At 38.7% G+C, this 18679-nt stretch overlaps 1 protein-coding gene across 1 annotated transcript in view; it reads left to right on the top strand.

Moving 5' to 3' along the window:
• Nucleotides 1-3763: 3763 nt before the first annotated feature.
• The window catches only part of LOC129242008 (SCY1-like protein 2), a 151307-nt gene continuing 136391 nt past the window's right edge, over nt 3764-18679 (top strand). Inside the window, exons 1-3 of the mRNA XM_054878572.1 lie at nt 3764-3878; nt 6334-6429; nt 11798-11943. Of these exons, the coding sequence (XP_054734547.1) occupies nt 3764-3878; nt 6334-6429; nt 11798-11943 (357 nt within the window). The remainder of the gene's footprint in view (nt 3879-6333; nt 6430-11797; nt 11944-18679) is intronic.

Consider the following 18679-nt stretch of genomic DNA (forward strand, 5'->3'; position numbering starts at 1 on the left):
TTATATTACTTCTAAATCTTTTTCGATGTTGGGCTTCGTCAGACGGAACGCCACTAAGTTCTCTGATCCCTATACCATTAAGTTACTGTATACATCTTTTGTTAGATCTCACTTAGAATATGCTGCTTTTATTTGGAGACCTTGTAGTCAGCAAGCTATTAATAGAATCGAACGTGTGCAAAAAATATTTCTCAAATATGCCCTTCGGTCCCTGAATTTTATTGATCCCATGCCATCATATTCTGCTCGTCTCATGCTTATAAGTCTCAAGTCCTTAGAGATTCGTAGGACTATACTGTGTCTGTCTTTTACTCATAATATTATTACTGGAGTAATTGATTGTCCCTACTTGTTGGAAATGATTCGATTTAATGTTCCCCAGCGATCTCTTAGGAACTTCTACCCTTACTATGGGGGAAACTTTAAAACTACGTATGCCAGCAATGCTCCCATTACTTAAATGAAAGAAACCTGTAAAATAGACTAAAAAATAGAAAAACCTGAAACGGAAAATACCTGTAAAATATATAAATAAAAAAAAACCTGAAATATAGAAAAATGGAAAACCCTGAAATAAAAGAATAGGTATCATCATATGCAAAAGATAGCTAATAGATTATTAATTACCTGTGTGAACGGCGAATCTCTTTTCTTGGGGGCCCTGGCTTACAACCTACTTATAACCTACAGCTTTTTTAATTTATTTTGCATTTTTCTTTCTTTGACATTATTGACCTCATTTCGCAAGAGCCACTTTGCATTCTTGAATAAAAGGACAGTTAACAGAAAATCTAATAGCTTCTCGCGATGATCTCTACATTCGCCAGATTCTACAAACCAGTCGGGAAATACTTTTTGTGTTTTTTCTTTTAGAGCGGACAACATTAAACACCTAAGACCTGCAATGTGGGCATATTTTGCGAAGAGCTGACGGTATCGACACACTTCGAAACCCCTGTCTTCAGGATTGACAAGCCTTAAATCGCTGTCATCCGTGAAGTTTTTTGATCTTATCAGGGCTTCTAAATGCAACTTCAGCTCCCCTTTTGTTTTCATCATGGCGCGGGTGCACTTTTCACATTTTAACTTGCACAGCATTTTCTGGTAAATACCATAGCCTGTGAAGTAACGCTGCACTTGTACCTCAGCTTCATTACTTTCTTCAGCAAAATTTAAGTCTTCCACATCAATCTCTTCTAAAACGAGATCGTCATTTCGCTGGTCTCCTACTTCTGTCTCAAGATGACGATCGTCATCATCTGTACAGTTAGAACCTTTTTTCTCAAATCTCTGGCGTAAAATTTTCATGGAGATCAGTCGCACAACTATGTATTGAATTTCGTGAGAAAGAAAAGTTTAGAAAAAGTTTTCTAACGCATCTTGGTTTATTTTCCCGGTGAAAATAAATTTGAGGGAGCTTTGCTCGATAAAAAGTTCCTCGCATAACTTTTGCATCGCTAAAATCGTTATGCGGAAACCTTCTATGCACTTCACGCGTGCGTTTCCCGGCAACTTGAATGACCGCAAAAAATCTAGATGTTCATTCAATCTATAAATTTGTTTGCTGTCACCCCGCCTAATCGGACACTTTGAAGGATTTTTCGACTGGAAATTTTTTGCATCCAATTCATCGAAGAGATCATTCATTTTTTTAACGAACATCTGTGTGGGCTTAGCGCATTTTATCACGTAGTCGTCACTGCCTAATAAATTTTGGGACAAGGCCATGTCGATACCAGAGGCTACCGAATTGCTCAGGACCTGAGTCGCGCGTGAAACGCTCATTTTTTCCAAAAAACTGGGATATAATACTGTGGGCAAAAAGTAAGGTGAATTTGGTTGTAAAATGAAAAATCTTTATTTATTCTTGTAAATCAATTTCATCCCCTTCAAAATAGTCCCCTCTCGATGAAATACACTTATGCCAACGATTTTTCCAATCCCCGAAACATGCCAAATAGTCCATTTCCGGTATAGCCATCAGTACCTTCTTCGATTCAGCTTTTATCTCCTCAATCTACTCGAAACGCGTTCTCCGGAGTGGTCTCTTGAGTTTTGGGAATATCCAGAAGTCACCCGGACCCAAATCAGGCGAATACGGTGGTTGCGGAACGATATGCGTGAAATTTTTGGTGAAATGGTCACGAAGAACGAGTGCAGTGTGAGACGGTGCATTATCGTGTTGCAAAAACCAAGAGTTGTTGGCCCATAATTCTGGTATTTTTAGACGAATTGCTTCACGTAAACGACGCATAATGCTCAAATAATATTCCTTATTAACAGTTTAGCCAGGTGGAAGGAATTCCTAGTGTACCACACCACGAAAATCGAAAAAAACTGTCGTCATGACCTTTATTTTTGAACGACTTTGACGTGCTCTTTTCGGTCTGGCCTCGCCTTTAGCACGATATTCGCTTGATTGGTCGGTTGATTCAGGGTCGTAACCATAAATCCAAGTCTCATCTCCCGTAATGATGCATTTGAGCTTGTCCTGATAGTCTGAAAGCATTGTTACACACACATCAACGCGACGACTTTTTTCCAAGAAATTGAGAGTTTTCGGTACCAAACGAGATTTGACTTTTCGTAGGCCCAAATGGTCTTTTAAAATGGTTTTCACAGATCCTTCTGATATTCCGATCATATCAGTAAGGTCTTTAACAGTCAACCGACGATTTTTGAGCACAAACTCCTTCACTTTATTGACGTGTTGGTCATCTGTTGACGTCGATGGTCGTCCGGAGGGCTCCAAGTCATCAACACGTTCTCGACCCTCTTTGAAGTCTTTGTACCACTTAAAAACATTTTTCTGCGACATGGTCGAATCACCAAATGCCTTCTGCAACATGCTAAACGTTTCCGCAGACGAAATTTCATTCCGCAAACAAAATTTGATGGTACTTCTCTGCTCAATCAAATCAGACATTGTAAAAATCGAAAAATATACTCTTGGTCATTTGGTAAACACAAGCGTAAATATATTACTGATAATGGCATTCACATGAAAGTTGGCCCAGATGTTATTAACAGTGCTGCCAACTCATGAAGAAATAACTAGAGCGAAATTTTAATCCCGCAAAGTTTGACAAATAAATTCACCTTACTTTTTGCCCACAGTAGTATATGGGCCTCCGTTAGTTTCGGACAAATTTTAAAATGGGGATTCATTTGATCTATATCAAACAATTTTTTGATCACCTTGAAGCTTGCCACTCCATCTGATGTTAAGATGTCATATTTCATCAAGGTATTTCGGACGGACTTTATCAAGTGACAATAATCGAACATGCAAAAAATCTTTGCGTAAGGGGCAAGATAGAAATAGAATAATTCAAATTAGAGTTAAAAGCGTGGGATGCATTTTGCTTCACTTTCATAACCTTCTGTACATAGGTAGTTGCCAATAGAATGATTGTAATATTTACTATATCAAGCATCCCACGCTTTCAACTCTAATTTGAATTATTCTATTTGTATCTTAATTTTTGTTATAATTCTGTTCTGAGGTAGTTGACTATGACTGATCGTTCGATTTGCTATTACTTCATTATAGGTCTCTTTGTCATTAAAATTTATTTTATACTTTTTAGTTCGATTGGCAATAAAAGCGTGTTTTTTAGTTTTTTTAAACTATTTTTTTTTTAATTGTATTTCATTGCTCCGATAAAAACGAGCAGCCTGAGCAAATCGTTCGCTACTGCTTGTGATTTCTAAGTCCTCACAGATGTTTTTGTTTTTGGGTACCTGCCGTGTTTCCTCTAGCATGGAATATTTTGCGAATTCTTCTAATGTGAGATCATTTGCTACACCTACACCTACTGTACGATTTACGTACACTTTAGTAACGGGCGGGCAAACCCAATCAGAGCCAGTACTAGGTAAGCGACTTCTAGTAACTGGCTCTAATCTTAAAGATGGAACAGCCCCATCTAAAACTCTAAAACGACTTACTTGCTCTGGACTAAAGTGGCGCTTACAAACATATAGCCTGTCAGAATCTGCTGGTTGCACGTTGCAAGCCAGGGCCCAACTATTTCGAGCCTCTCCGCGTCGAGGAAATTCGTACAACGTATGACCCTTTTCTACCACGCTTCCTATCACGCAACAGCTCCGTTGCTTCTTTGGAATTGTACAGCTGTATGTAGGGTCATCGTCGTGCCCTATTAAAAAAATTTATTTTATAATATAATAATTTATAAACATTTAATAATTTATAAACGTATAATAATTCATAAACATATAATAACATATAACGCATCACTACGAAACGACAACACCAAATGACGTAAACATTTTTCTATATTCATATTTTCACCCAATGAAGGTTATAGGCATGTTTTTATGATGGAACTCCCTTCCCACAGCCTCCAGGCCGCGCCACCACTCTCATTCGTCACTAATAATCGAATATTTGCTTAAATTTAATCTAAAAAATCTTAGTTTTTCCTATTTCCCACTATTTATAGAACCCTCTAGACTTCATAATCCGCATAAGCTGTTCAACTATGACCCAAATGCAAAGTTCAAAAACGGTTTGAGATAGAAAATTAATAAAAATAATTTTGCTTGATATTTTTGATTTTATTCAACAAGGCATAGTAACGGATGCCGGGTATTGTAATATTATGGTTATTAATAAAAAATTATTTTCTATGAAATATATGCACACACACATTCAAAAATAATTTAAATTTCTTAACTTCCTCCACTTTCCTGCCTCAAAACACTAATGTTACCAGTTAGCAAACCTCACCCTCAATAAAAACCTATCCACCCTAATATTATATCAAATGTATGCAATACATATGTAGGTATGTGTGTTTGATATTCTTGTAGGTTCGCTTTAGCGAAATATAAAAACACACATACCTACTTATGTATTGCGCAAAAACTTACCTAAACGAAGGGTGGGGATGGCACCCTTTTTCAAACATTGTCCCCCCACAACACATGCTTCAAAATGTTTTACACACACAAATGAGTTGTGGGGTGGAAGATGTTCCGTCCTGGCAATATGCAGATTCTGCCTCCATTTTTCCGCTACTATGGGGTCCTGTGGAAAAGAAAACAACTTCACTTCATTGTTTTTTAAATTGCACCTGCGCACACGACACGTTCTGCTCATTTTGCATTAAAAAAAGTTTAAAAAAATTCGGAAAATCGACAACGAATGAAAATTGCGCGACGTCAATCAAAAGTTTTTCTCAAACTAAAGTTCATTAGACTCTTTTGGTTTGACATGGAAATTTTGGCGCAAATTACGCAAAATCAATTCAAATTCAAAAATGAATTTTCATGCAAATAAAGAGACAAAAAGCACCTGTAACCTAACTTTGGTACAAAAGGGAAAGTTTCCAAAAAAAATGCTCTTAATTCTCAAAGGCTGTTAAATTTCAGCAGTTGAGCATATTTCTGTTAACTTTGGTGAAAAATGTGGCTGTGGTGAACCTCGCGCGCAAAACGAGTGCCCCTGAAAATTGCTTACTTTCCAGTCATTGAGACTTCTCTATACATTAACGTTCTCTGCATGTGTGCGTGTGAACACATACATAGGTATATACATATGAGGTAAATGGTCGTAAAAGATAGTCTAAATATAGATTTACCATGAAAAAAAAGCAAGTAAAATAGTCAAAATGTATCATATCACATATGTTTCCATACATTTTGTATAGGAGTCCAGCCAGACCCGAGGTGTACAACCAAAGCTGCAACTTTTTACATCCTTTTTTTCGTCCTGTTCGAGGATACTGTTAAAATAGTAGTATTCATACATCGATAGAAAATTAGGTAGCTACCTAGAAGCACAAGTCGTAAGCTATAAAAGAAATATGTTAAATTCACGTACAAAGTCAAAAAAGGTCTAGCCATAACCGGGTGTACAACGGAGGCTTAAAGAAGCTTGGTACATACATATATAAAACTCTTTTAAATCAGTTAATAACCACGTCCACCCATATAAAGTTAATTTTCAAAAAGGAAAGAATGTAAAATCTCTGTAATAATTGAAGCAGAATTATTTAAATCTGTTATAATATAAATAATAAACCCAAAAAAGGGAGTTAAACCCAATGACGCAAGTAAGATTTTGAAAAAAGCGCGGTACCACGACGACTTAATAAAATTCGCTAAAACTTGGTGCACATTTTGCCTCCAAACTTATTTCGATTCGACCAGGGCCACATTTTATATAGCCCGTCAGTCCGTTTTATATTTTAAGGTATACCCATCATTGCCTATGAGTTTGATTTCAATAATTAACCGTCAAAAATTTCGGTCTGAACCAAATTTTGCACTTTCTTACTTGCTTTCATTTCTATATATTTTTAACAGAAAGAATGAATGCGACTGATGTAAATGAGTTAGTTCCTTGTCCACCTTGGAGTAACAGGGTATCGAAAATGGCTCAACCCAACTTGGATTTTATGGGTAAGTATTATTATGTATTATCATTATAACTATCACTAAGACAAAAGTAGGTATTTGTTTGGTTGGGATTCGATATGGCACTAGATATACTCAATATATATACCACTTCTGGTCCTACTGATGCAACCTAAGAAAGTAAACGGATTATTTCACGTAAAATAGTTGCCTAGAATTTCCATTTGCACAGTGCAGATTACATAACTTTGAAGAATTGTATCACTACGGAGACGATTGTTTTCTAAAAACACCGAAATTGTTCCTTTGTTTCCCTTTGAGAAAAGAACAGAAGAGCGCAGTTTTTCCAGTAAAAAAATGCCTACCCATTTCTTATCTAATTTGTTTTGAGACATCTTTAGGCGCTGAAAAATGCGGCAGACTGAGGCTATGTTAAAAAATTCCAACTAGCAGAGACAAGTAAGCTTTAAATTTAGTCATTAAGTTTGGTGTTTACCCACATACAATTTTGCTTAGACAATTAGTTTTTGACAGCGGAAAGTGTTTTGATTTTTGGTGTGAGAAAAATGGCGAAAAACCTAATTTTAGAACGAGTAATAAAAATATTGAGCTTTCCTCGTCAATTCAATCGCGTTTTGATTGCATTACGGCTTTCTTCAGAAGTGAAATAAGGATTAGTTGCTAAGTGTTTAGGGGTTCCGGTAGTCTAGAGCTCGAAAATTTAGAGTAATGAAAAACGATATTTAAACTTTTTAGGCTTTTTATTTAACTTCTTTTGCATACGAAAATTAAAAAAAAAACAATTTTGTTTTAATATTAATAATTTAAAAAATGGGGCTGAAGTTGATCCTCCCGAAAAATTGGACCTGTACGGTGTTGTCCATATTGGCTATATGACTGTAGCAATGTCCCGTACTTGAATAAAAAAAAAAACAAAATGACCGGTTTTGAATATGACACTCTAAAAATCGGGTTTTTTCAGTTGTTTAATCAAAAAATTACGAAATAATTGAAATAATAATATGATTCTAGTACGGGCGATAGCCATTGATGTTGTGAACAACATTTAAAATTTCAGACGATTCGGTTTTTTCACAACACCAAGCCAAAAAAAGTCTTTTCGAAATAAATTAGTTTAAAGTTTGAGGTACAGCGCGCGGACCGCTCTCTACCTACATAGTGGGCTGTATAAGCTATAATTTTGGGAATTTATACATGAATATTTTACAGTATATTCTTAAGATACAAAAAATCGATTTTTTGAAATTTCTAGACCACCGGGTCCCCTTAGGGAGACAGCATTAATTGTTCCTTGCAGCATTAAAACAAAAGACAGCGCAAAGTTCGTTGTGGAAGCAACGATGATAGAATACAAGATTTGGCCATCCAAAGCGAAATTGTGGGAGTATCTTTGCCTGTTACAAATAACCTTTGTTTATTATAGAATTTCATTTATTATATGCTATAATTTGTTTAATTTACTCACAATCAATTTCGTACGCCATCGTTGTTTTATTTTTTCTTTATTTGATTTTAGTGACTTTTTTGTTATTTCATGCGCATGATTCTCGTTTTCTCATCGAGAATCTGACACAGAAGGCCTCTTCTTTTCGCCAAGTATTAGCAAGTCGTGAATATATGAAGGAATTGGTATACGAGGGGGGTTCAATAAGTACCCGTGTTGGAAATGAAGACACAATTTTTTCCAAAATTTTTTTTAATTTTTATTTGACAACATAGTCCCCTTTTAGAAAGATATACTTCTTCCAACGCTAATGCCATTTTTAAACCCCTCCAAAAAATACGATTTGTTGAACTCTCCAAAATACGCCTCTGTCTCGGCGATGACTTCCTCGTTTGAACTAAATTTTTTTTCCGCTACTCTTTTCTTCATGTTAGGGAAGAAGAAAAAGTCGCAGGGAGCCAGATCGGGGGAATACGGGGGTGTGGCAGCAATTCATAACCCAATTCATGTAGTTCGGCGACGAAAACTCCGGATGAATGTGCTGGTGCACCTTGTTTTTCGCCGAATGCAGCCGTGTCTCCTTCAATTTTTTGTAAAAGCCCAATAACTCACAGTAGTATTTTCCAGTGATCGTTCTTCCTTTTTCTGAAAAATCCATGAGCATGACGCCGTTCGCATCCCAAAAAACGTCCTTTCCGGCCGATGGGGCTATCTTCGCCTTCTTTGGAACAGATTCACCGGGAGAAATCCATTATTTTGTTGCTTAGTTTCTCGTGTGTAATGAGGAATTCAGATTTCATCAACGGTGACAACTCGACGCAAAAATTCCTTCGGAATTCGCTTAAATTGCTCCAAGCAATGCTTCGAAGTTAACAGCCGCATCCGCATCCTTCTCCACCTGATCTTACAAACGCAGAGGAGGTCTTCCTCTTCCTCTGCTACCACCAGCTGGTACCGCATCCAATACTTTCAAAATCAGAGCGTTTGTATCGATTGGGACGACATGCCCCAGTCAACGTAGCCGCTGGATCTTTATTCGCTGCGCTATGTCTATGTCGTCGTAAAGCTCATACAACTCATCGTTCCATCGTCTGCGATATTCGCCGTTGCCAACGTGCAAAGGTCCAAAAATCTTACGCAGAATCTTTCTCTCAAACACTCCAAGCGTCGCTTCATCGGATGTTGTCATCGTCCAAGCTTCTGCGCCATACGTTAGGACGGGTATGATGAGAGCCTTGTAGAGTGTTAGTTTTGTTCGTCGAGAGAGGACTTTACTGCTTAGTTGCCTACTTAGTCCAAAGTAGTACCTGTCGGCAAGAGAGATTCTACGTTGGATTTCAAGGCTGACATTGTTATCGGTGTTAATGCTAGTTCCTAAATACACGAATTCTTTTACAACCTCGAAATTATAACTGTCAATAGTGACGCGGGTGGCGATACGCAAGTGCGCCGACTGTTTGTTTGAAGACAGGAGGTACTTCGTTTTGTCCTCGTTCACCACCAGACCCATTCGCTTTACCTCTTTATTCAGTTTGGAGAAGGCAGAACTAACAGCGCGGTTGTTAAGGCCGGTGATGTCAATATCATCGGCATACGCCAATAATTGTACGCTCTTATAAAATATTGTGCCTGAGCGATTAAGTTCTGCGGCTCGTACGATGCTCTCCAACATCAGGTTAAAGAAGTCACACGACAGCGAGTCACCCTGACTGAAACCTCGTTTGGTACCAAACGGCTCAGAGAGGTCCTTCCCAATTCTGACAGCGCTGCTGGTGTTGAACAACGTCTCCTTGCAAAGCCGTATTAGTTTTGTGGGGATACCAAATTCAGACATCGCGGCATACAGATAACTCCTTTTCGTACTGTCGAATGCCGCTTTGAAATCGACGAAAATATGGTATGTGTCGGTTCTCCTTTCATGGGTCTTTTCCAAGATTTGGCGTATTGTAAATATTTGGTCGATGGTAGACTTTCCATGTCTAAAGCCGTACTGATAAGGTCCAATCAGTTGGTTGACGGTGGGCTTCAGCCTTTCACACAATACGCTCGCTGGAACCTTATAGGCGATATTTAGAAGACTAATCCCGTGGTAATTGGCACAAATTGCAGGATCGCCCTTCTTATGGATTGGGCAGAGCACACTTAAATTCCAATCGGCAGGCATGCTTTCATCCGACCATATTTTGCATAGGAGCTGATGCATGCACCTTACCAGCTCCACGCCGCCATGTTTGAATACCTCAGCCGGCAGTCCGTCGGCGCCCGCGGCTTTGTTGTTCTTTAGTCGCGTTATCGCGATCCTCACCTCGTCATGGTCGGGTAGCGGAACGTCAATTCCGTCGTCGACGATTGAGGTATCGGTATCTTCACATTCTCTGTCACATGCGCAGCTATCACTATTTAGCAGGTTCGAGAAGTGTTCCCTCCATAATTTAAGTATGTTCTGGATGTCAGTCACCAGATCGCCGTCTTTGTTCTTACAGGAAAACGCCCCGGTCTTGAAACCTTCTGTAAGCCGCCGAACTTTCTGGTAGAATTTTCCGGCGTTGTTCGTATTGGCCAGCATCTCAAGCTCCTCGCAACCACGTATTTCGGCCTCTCGTTTCTTCTGTCAGATAATACGTCTCTCTTTCTTTTTTAGCTCTCTGTAGCGATCCCACATGGCTCGCGTTACGCCCGATCGCAGCGTGGCTCTATAGGCGGCAGGATGACATTCCTCGTCGTACCAACTGTTTTTCGGGCCCGCCGGAATCCGATTTCCTCTTTGGCGGCGGTACGTAGGGAACGAGAAATGTTGCTCCATTGCTCGTGCATGCCGGTTTGTTGGGGAGTACTCTCTGAGAGCAGGAGTGAGAGTCGAGTGGCGAATCTTCTGGCTGTCTGTTGTGATTGCAGCTTTTCGATGTCGAACATTCTTTGCGTAGGTAGATGTACGTTTTTGCTGCACAGAGGCGTGTGCGCAGTTTGGCTGCAACAAGGTAATGATCCGAGTCGATGTTGGGTCCTCGGATCGTACGTACATCTAATGCACTAGAAGCGTGTCTTCCATATATCACAACATGATCGATCTGGTTTCGTGTTTTACGATCAGGAGACAGCCAGGTTGCTTGGTGAATCTTCTTATGCTGGAATCTGGTGCTGCAGACTACCATGTTTCGGGCCCGGCGAAGTCGATCAGCCTCTGTCCGTTACCAGATGTTTCGTTGTGCAGGCTGAATTTTCTGACTGTGGGATCAAAAATTCCCTCCTTGCCCACCCTGGCGTTGAAGTCGACAAGCACGATTTTTATGTCGAGGCTGGGGCAGCGCTCGTAGGAACGTTCCAAGCGCTCATAGAAGGAATCTTTGGTCGCATCGTCCTTCTCTTCCATTGGGGCGTGGGCGCAAATTGGCGATATGATAAAAAAACGGGCTTTGATGCAGATTATTGCGAGACGGTCGTCCACCGGAGCGAACGACAGCACTTTGCGACGAAGTCTCTCTCCCACAACAAATCCGACACCGAATTTGCGCTCTTTTACATGGCAGCCGTATTTATCCCCATCCAAAAACATAAAGCGAATTACCAAACGATACTGCAGAAATCACGAAGCAATGCTTACTCGAATAATTGCCAAATCCTTACTAACCTATGAATTAGTGTGAAAATTATTTTGGCGTGGGTGCTAACAGCAACTTCTCTCAGAAACGCCCTCTGTAATCAAACACGTGTACTTATTCAACCGCCCTCGTAAATGAACATATCTTGGCAACGCTGGAATGGAGCTGCCTAAAATTGCATTTGTTTGGGTGTCACTTTTTGGTGTCACTAGCTTCTATTAAAATGTTTAAAGGTAAATACAAATGTTTCAATTGCCAGCAATTATGAGATAATTTATACTAAAATTCTTATAATCTACAATGTTAACCTTAATTAAATTGTATTTCTATTTCCTTTTTCCTTACCCAGCTCCCGAAACTCAATTAACTTCGAAGGGCAGCCTACTTAGTGATATGTTTTCATTGGGTTTGGTAATATGTGCCGTCTTCAACAATGGACGTCCGCTTATACAAGCCGGTAATATAGTTTCAAATTATATGAAGCAGTTGGAAACGGTAAGTAGTTTAATTTATTTTCTTTTTAATACCCTGCAATATTTTAAAAACGCATACATGTTTATACATATTTGAATAGCAAAAAAATATAGTAGCAGTAGACTTATATTTATGGTGATGCATTCATTTATCTTGCGTTGTCTTCTTAAACTGTTTTGCTAGAAACAAATTTGATTGCTTTTCATTCGATAACTTTATTTGCAACTCAAGCTCAACAGCATACTTTTTCTATGCACTCATATACATATACATAGTAACAACAAACTTCTACACCTTTGTAGCTTCTATTCAGTAAAATTCACTTCCACAGATGCCGTTCATCTTTCTAGGCAAACACCTATCCCGAGTAGTGCACCACTTACATACAAATGTAATCAACAATATTTTTCAAAACCTAATTAGATTTCTAAATTCATTTATTTAAAGTACAAAAACAAAAAAAGCTAGCATGAAGTAATAAATACAGGCTCAAAACTCAGAACTCGTAACACCGAAACTGTCTGTCTAATAAATGAGTAACCGGTAAAATGCAAACTTAAAGTTCCGTTATAAAAATAATTTAAGCGCTGCTAAATAGGCGTATTCTTTCCGCAAAACGCGTTGACCAATTTGTTACTTTTGAGAGAAATTTAGAAGACGTACGTTGTTTTTACAAAATGAGCTCCGCATAGTAAAATTTTTGCGAGCAGTGTTCCTATGTATGATACACACCCTAAAGGTATCAGGTCAGTCCATAAGTTCGTGCGTATTTTACCCATAATTTCACTTTTGTACGATTTTTGCATACAACAAATTATTCGCCGAATATAACGGAACTATTCATATTTTCTTTGATATATTGTGCATTCAAGAAGTGATTTTACGTGTTGTTAAAAAATAAAATGGAATCTTCGAACGCGTATAAGAGGCATATTTTGTATTTTTTTTTGCAAAAGTGGTAAAAATGCAACAACTGATGCTGCAGAAATAAACACTCTTCACGGAGAGGATACCGTGAGTGTAAGGACTGCGCAAAAGTGGTTTTCAAAATTCCGAAGTGGTAACTGCGACGTGGAGGATGCCCCGCGTGCTGGTCGTCCTGAAGTCTTTAACTCCGACGCCTTGCTCGAGCTCGTGGAAGCTGAGCCAAACTTTACAGTCGATATGATAGCTCAAAGGTTAAATTCATCGCATGGAACAGTTCACAGGCACCTGGTTCAGTTGGGAAAGTTTTAAAAGCTGGGAAAATGGGTTCCGCATAGACTTTCCGTCGCCAACCTTCAGCAGAGAGTGAATGTGTGTTCTCAGCTGCTGCAACGGCTTGAAAATGAAAGTTTTTTGAACCGTATCGTTGCTGGTGATGAAAAATAGGTCCTTTACAATAATCCTGCTCGCAAACGCCAATGGTTAGATAAAGATGAAACACCAGAACCGACCCCTAGAGATGGCCTTCACCCCAAGAAAATTTTCTTGTCTATTTGGTGGGATATGGTCGGTATTGTTTATTATGAACTTCTGGAACCAAATCAGACGATAATGAAGGAAAATATATTATTGATTAATAAATACTTTAAACATCTTTTTTTTAATTTTAAAAGCACCTTTAAAAAACGCACGAACTTATGGACTGACCTGATATAAAAATATCACGTGCATCTTTAGCAAACTATTTGAATAAGTCGAAGACGTTCATAAATAAATTGGTGCAATGGTATACCGAAGTTAAAAATGTTAACGACTTCCCCAGAGCAGGGCAAAAAAGTTATTTACAAAATGTGAACAATCAATGGGTCGCACACAATTTGGATTCAAATAAGCTACGGGCGAAGCGATGTTCAGCCTTCAAGTTGTAGTACAAAACTGTAAAGAAGTTCGGAAAGTTATCTTATATGCTTCACTGACTATGAAATGGTTTTTGATTAGGTACGGCCCACAAAACTAGTTGACATTTTAAGACAAAGGATATTGATAAAAAATAAATAAGGTGCATTTTCAACTCGTATTGTGGCCAAACTGCGAACGGGAGACTGCAAAATGAAGTGAGAAGTGATATTGCATTCAAAAGGGGAGTTCGTCAAGGATGTGTTTTATCACCAATCCTCTTCAATTTGTACTAGGAATATACTTTATATGTGAAGAAGCTTTTGCAACAGCCAACTTAGAAATAAATAACACCCAAAAAAACCAAATTCAACAAATCACCAATTCAAGCCATTATATTATATATTAATAAGTTAACACATTCTAGCGTCTTCATGGGAATCATTATGTTCCAATATAAAACGCTGACGCTCTTGTCCGCAAATAACGCATAGCGAATATGACACCTGCTTATGCGCCTATGGGTAACATTTCGGTCCCATACAAATGCTGATGCTATGTCTGCGAAGGTGCGCGTGTTGGAAGTTACCTCCGGTAAAACAACAACAATATCAACTTCATTTGCTGATGCATTTGCTATCAATAAAATAAGCTTGATTTAGGCTTAGTCTTTAGTCTTTTGCCAGACAAAACTAAAAATTGTAACTGTTTGAAACTAATAAAATCGTTATAATCGTTAGAAAAGAAAAGAAAATTACCCTGCGAAAGCCTTATGAGGAAATACAGCATTCCGCTTTGACTTGGGACCCGCAAGGAACGAAAAGAAGAGGCAGACCATTGATGACTTGGCAAAGGACTATCCACAATGAAACTGGAAAATCGTTTAATGAACTTAAGCTCCTAAAGGAGTATGGAATAACAATAATAAAAAATCGTTATAAAGGGTGATTTTTTAAGAGCTGTATGAAAGTTTTTCAAAAGAACACACGTAAAATTCATGAAATTTTTATTTAAATCGATAGTACAGACCATATAATTTAATGTTTGAAGAATATTTCATGCAAATGTTGACCGCGACTGCGCTTCAAATGGTCCATCCGCTTAGTCCAATTTTGGCATACTCTTTCCAATGTTTCGGCCGGTATCTCACATATAAATGCTTTAATGTTGTCTTCCAATGCGTTAATTGAACCAGGCTTGTCTGAGTAGACATGAGCTTTAACATAGCCCCACAAAAAATAATCTAAAGGCGTTATATCGAAGGATCTGGGTGGCCAATTGACAGGTTCCGAACGTGAAATAAAATGTTCACCGAACTCGCCTCTCAACAAGTCCATTGTTACGCGTGCTGTGTGGCATGTGGCACCGTCTTGCTGAAACCACATGTCATGCAAGTCAAGCTCTTGCATTTTGGGCAAAAAATTGTTGGATATGATTTCACGGTAGCGCTTACCATTCACAGTTACGTTACGATTCGCAGCATCTTTGAAAAAGTACGGCCCAATGATATCTCCAGCCCATAAACCGCACCAAACTGTGACCTTTTCTGAATACATTGGTAGCTCTTGCAATTCTTCTGGCTGATCTTCACTCCAAAATCGACAATTCTGCTTATTTACGTACACATTGATCCAAAAATGAGCTTCGTCTCTGAACACAATTTTTCGATAAAAAAGTGGATCTTCGGCCAACTTTCCAAGAGCCCATTCGCCAAAAATTCTGCGTTGCGGTAGGTCGTTCGGCTACAATTCTTGCACCAGCTGTATTTTGAAAGGCTTCACACCTAAATTCTTTCGCAAAATTTTCCACGTTGTTGAGTAACAGAGGCCCTATTGCTGCGAACGGCGACGAATCGATAATTGATAGTCATCATTGACACTGGCCGACACAGCTCCGATATTTTCTTCAGTTCGCACTCTACGTAAGCGTGTTGGTGGTTTGATGTCTAATAATGTAAATTTGGTTCTAAATTTAGTTACAATAGCTCGAATAGCCGCTTCAGTGGGTCGATTAAACTGACCATAAAAGGGAAGAAGCGCGCGATAAACTTTCTTAACAGAACACGCATTTTTATAAAAAAATTCAATGATTTGCAAGAGTTGTTCGTTTGTTAGACGATTCATGGTTAAATTATAGACCAAACTGAAGATATTTGACAGTGAAACAAAGCACGAAACTTCCATCAGCAGCAACTATTTAGAAAGATAATAGATAAAAAATCACCCTTTATATAGCTTATATGACAATCCAATCAAAATAATATTGCGATTTAAGTATCTAGGATATTGGCTTAGCGGAACATGGACAAACGACAGATGAATTTGCTGTCGGATTGGAACAGCGAGAGAAGTTTTCTTCAATTACAGGAAAGCTCTTTCCAATAAAAGCTTGAACATGAAATTACGCCTTTGGTACCTGAAATGTTACGTTTGATTTGTTTTGTTGTACGGTGTGTGACACTAAAAGTTACGAATATGAATAAATTAGTGGCCTTTGAGATGTGGTGTTATCAGTTAGTAACAGAGAGATCTTTACGAAACCTAGAAAAGATAAAGAGCTTTTATTAACGATAAAGTGCCGCAAAACCGCATATTTTGATCATATTATGCATGATCGCAAATACGAGTTGTTGCAACTGATTGTGCAAGGTAAAATCCAAGGCAAACGAGAAATTGGAACGAAGCTACGTAACATAAGACATGAAGCAGCGCGAAGCAGAGACAATTAGCACATTATTATATCTCATATTTTGTAGTTTGGTTAAACGTAATTTGAGGAACAACAACAATATTCTTTGCTTTAATCTCCATTTTTAACCATCGTTGCTTCCAGAACAAAAAAATTAATTCAACTACTACACCAACTGATTTCACTGAAGTGGTCAAGATATTAGAAAGAGAGAGAAAACGATTGAAAACTGATTCCTTCAGAGTGTTTGCTTTTTCTTTGCGTTTTTCTTTGTTTCCGATTATAATCGGTTTGAAGTGTTATGCTTCCGATTGGCCTTTATTGCAGTGAAGTACTTCGTTCAAGAGTTCTCAATGCCGACGCTTAAGACAAACTATCATCTAGTAACGGAAGTTTATGTGCTGTTGCAGAGAGCTATTGACATTGAAAAAGATTTAAAAATCCTGAATGTACATAGAGGATTTTCCCGTTGGTACACCCAAAGCGTTAATAGCGTTTAGCGGCCATCTTAGTAAAGCAAATTTGTCAAATTTGACACTACTTTAATCTTGACATTCAACCATGTAATACTGCAAGATTCAACATTACATTAGCATCTGTATGTTCGCCAAACATTTCGTGCGTATCCAGTTTATGGTGTTTGTGACGATCCAGCAGAGTCCACAATTCGCAATTTGTCCATAAGATTGAGATAACCGGATCGGTGGCTGATGAAGCAGTATCTATATATCAATGAAATTCAAGGACTTTCGGAAATATTACTGTCGTGTGCGGACAAATTTACAGCATACAAGCTACATTGTGCGAAAAAGTTAGATTGGCGAGTTATTATCGAGACCTGACAAAGTTCAATTAATAATAATTAGCACTTACACCCTTTGTTGCGTGTCTTGTCGAGCACCCCTTCTTATGTGTGGTGTGCACCTTGAAGTTTTTCATGGACCGGATGAGTTCTATTAACTGAAGAGCTAAACCCCAACAACCACAAATAGTTCGCTGATAGGCTTTAGAGCAAATTCTTCTTTGACTTCGGGAACTATCTTCAGCTATGGTTTACTGGCCACCGAAATCATCTGCCTTAACGCCGCTCTTACTTTTTTTTGTGTGGCTACTTGAAATCTCTGGCCTATACAGACAGGCCCTCGTGTCCATTAGATGGGCCGCGATGGTCATTGGCCCCAAAAATATTAGGTGCGCAACTAAGTTCCAATATACAGGGTGGCTGATGAAAGCCGCTACCAAAAAAAAATTGAATAACTTTTTTTCTTTTTAAGTTATCTGTTCCATTTTTGTTTTAATTTGCAGATTGATCTTTAAAATTTATTAAAATGGATAACTGGGACACGCAAACAAGAATTTGGATAGTCCGCCGCTATCACGCACTGGAGTCCGTAGTTTTGGTACAGAGAGAGTACAGGCGGATGTTTGGCGGCGATCCCCCGAGCAGATGGACCATAATGAGACTGGTGAATAATTTTGCTGAGCAAGGAACAGTCACAAGAAGGCCTTATCATTGAAACCCACCAGTTCGGACGGAGGAAACGATCGCTGCTGTAGCTGCAGCTATACAAAGCAATCCAAGGGTTTCAACAAGAAGCTTATCTGCTCAATTTGGTGTCAGCCGACAGTCTTTGCAAACAATAATGCACAAAGATTTAGACTTATTTCCCTACAAAATTCAAATGGTTAACAAACTGAATGCAGCAGACTTGCCGATTCGCTTGGAATTTTGCCAGAAGATCCTGCAAATGGTGGAAGAAGACCAAAACATGTTAAACTGCCTTTTCATGTCTGATGAGGCCCATTTCGATTTAAACGGCAATGTGAACAAACAAAATTGTCGAATATGGAGTACTTCTAACCCACAGATACTTCACGAGACGGAATTGCATCCTCTTCGCGTGACAGTGTGGTGTGCGGTTTCTTCACGCTGTATTGTCGGGCCTTATTTTTTTGAAGAAAATGGTCACACCGTTACGATTACTGGAGACCGTTAATTGAAAGTGCTGAAAGAATTTTTCTATCCAGAACTACGCCGAAAGAGAATTCCTTTCAACTCTGTGTGGTTTCAACAAGATGGGGCAACGTCTCACATAGCCCAGACTGTTATGACAGAGTTGCGACGAAAATTTCCCAATAAACTGATTTCAAGAAACTCCGAATTTCGTTGGCCCCCCAGGTCGCCTGACCTTACTGCACCTGACTTTTTCTTGTGGGGTTTATGTAAACAAGAAGTTTGTAAAACAAA

This window comes from Anastrepha obliqua, chromosome 3 (genome assembly GCF_027943255.1).
Source record: "Anastrepha obliqua isolate idAnaObli1 chromosome 3, idAnaObli1_1.0, whole genome shotgun sequence".
Lineage (NCBI taxonomy): Eukaryota > Metazoa > Arthropoda > Insecta > Diptera > Tephritidae > Anastrepha > Anastrepha obliqua.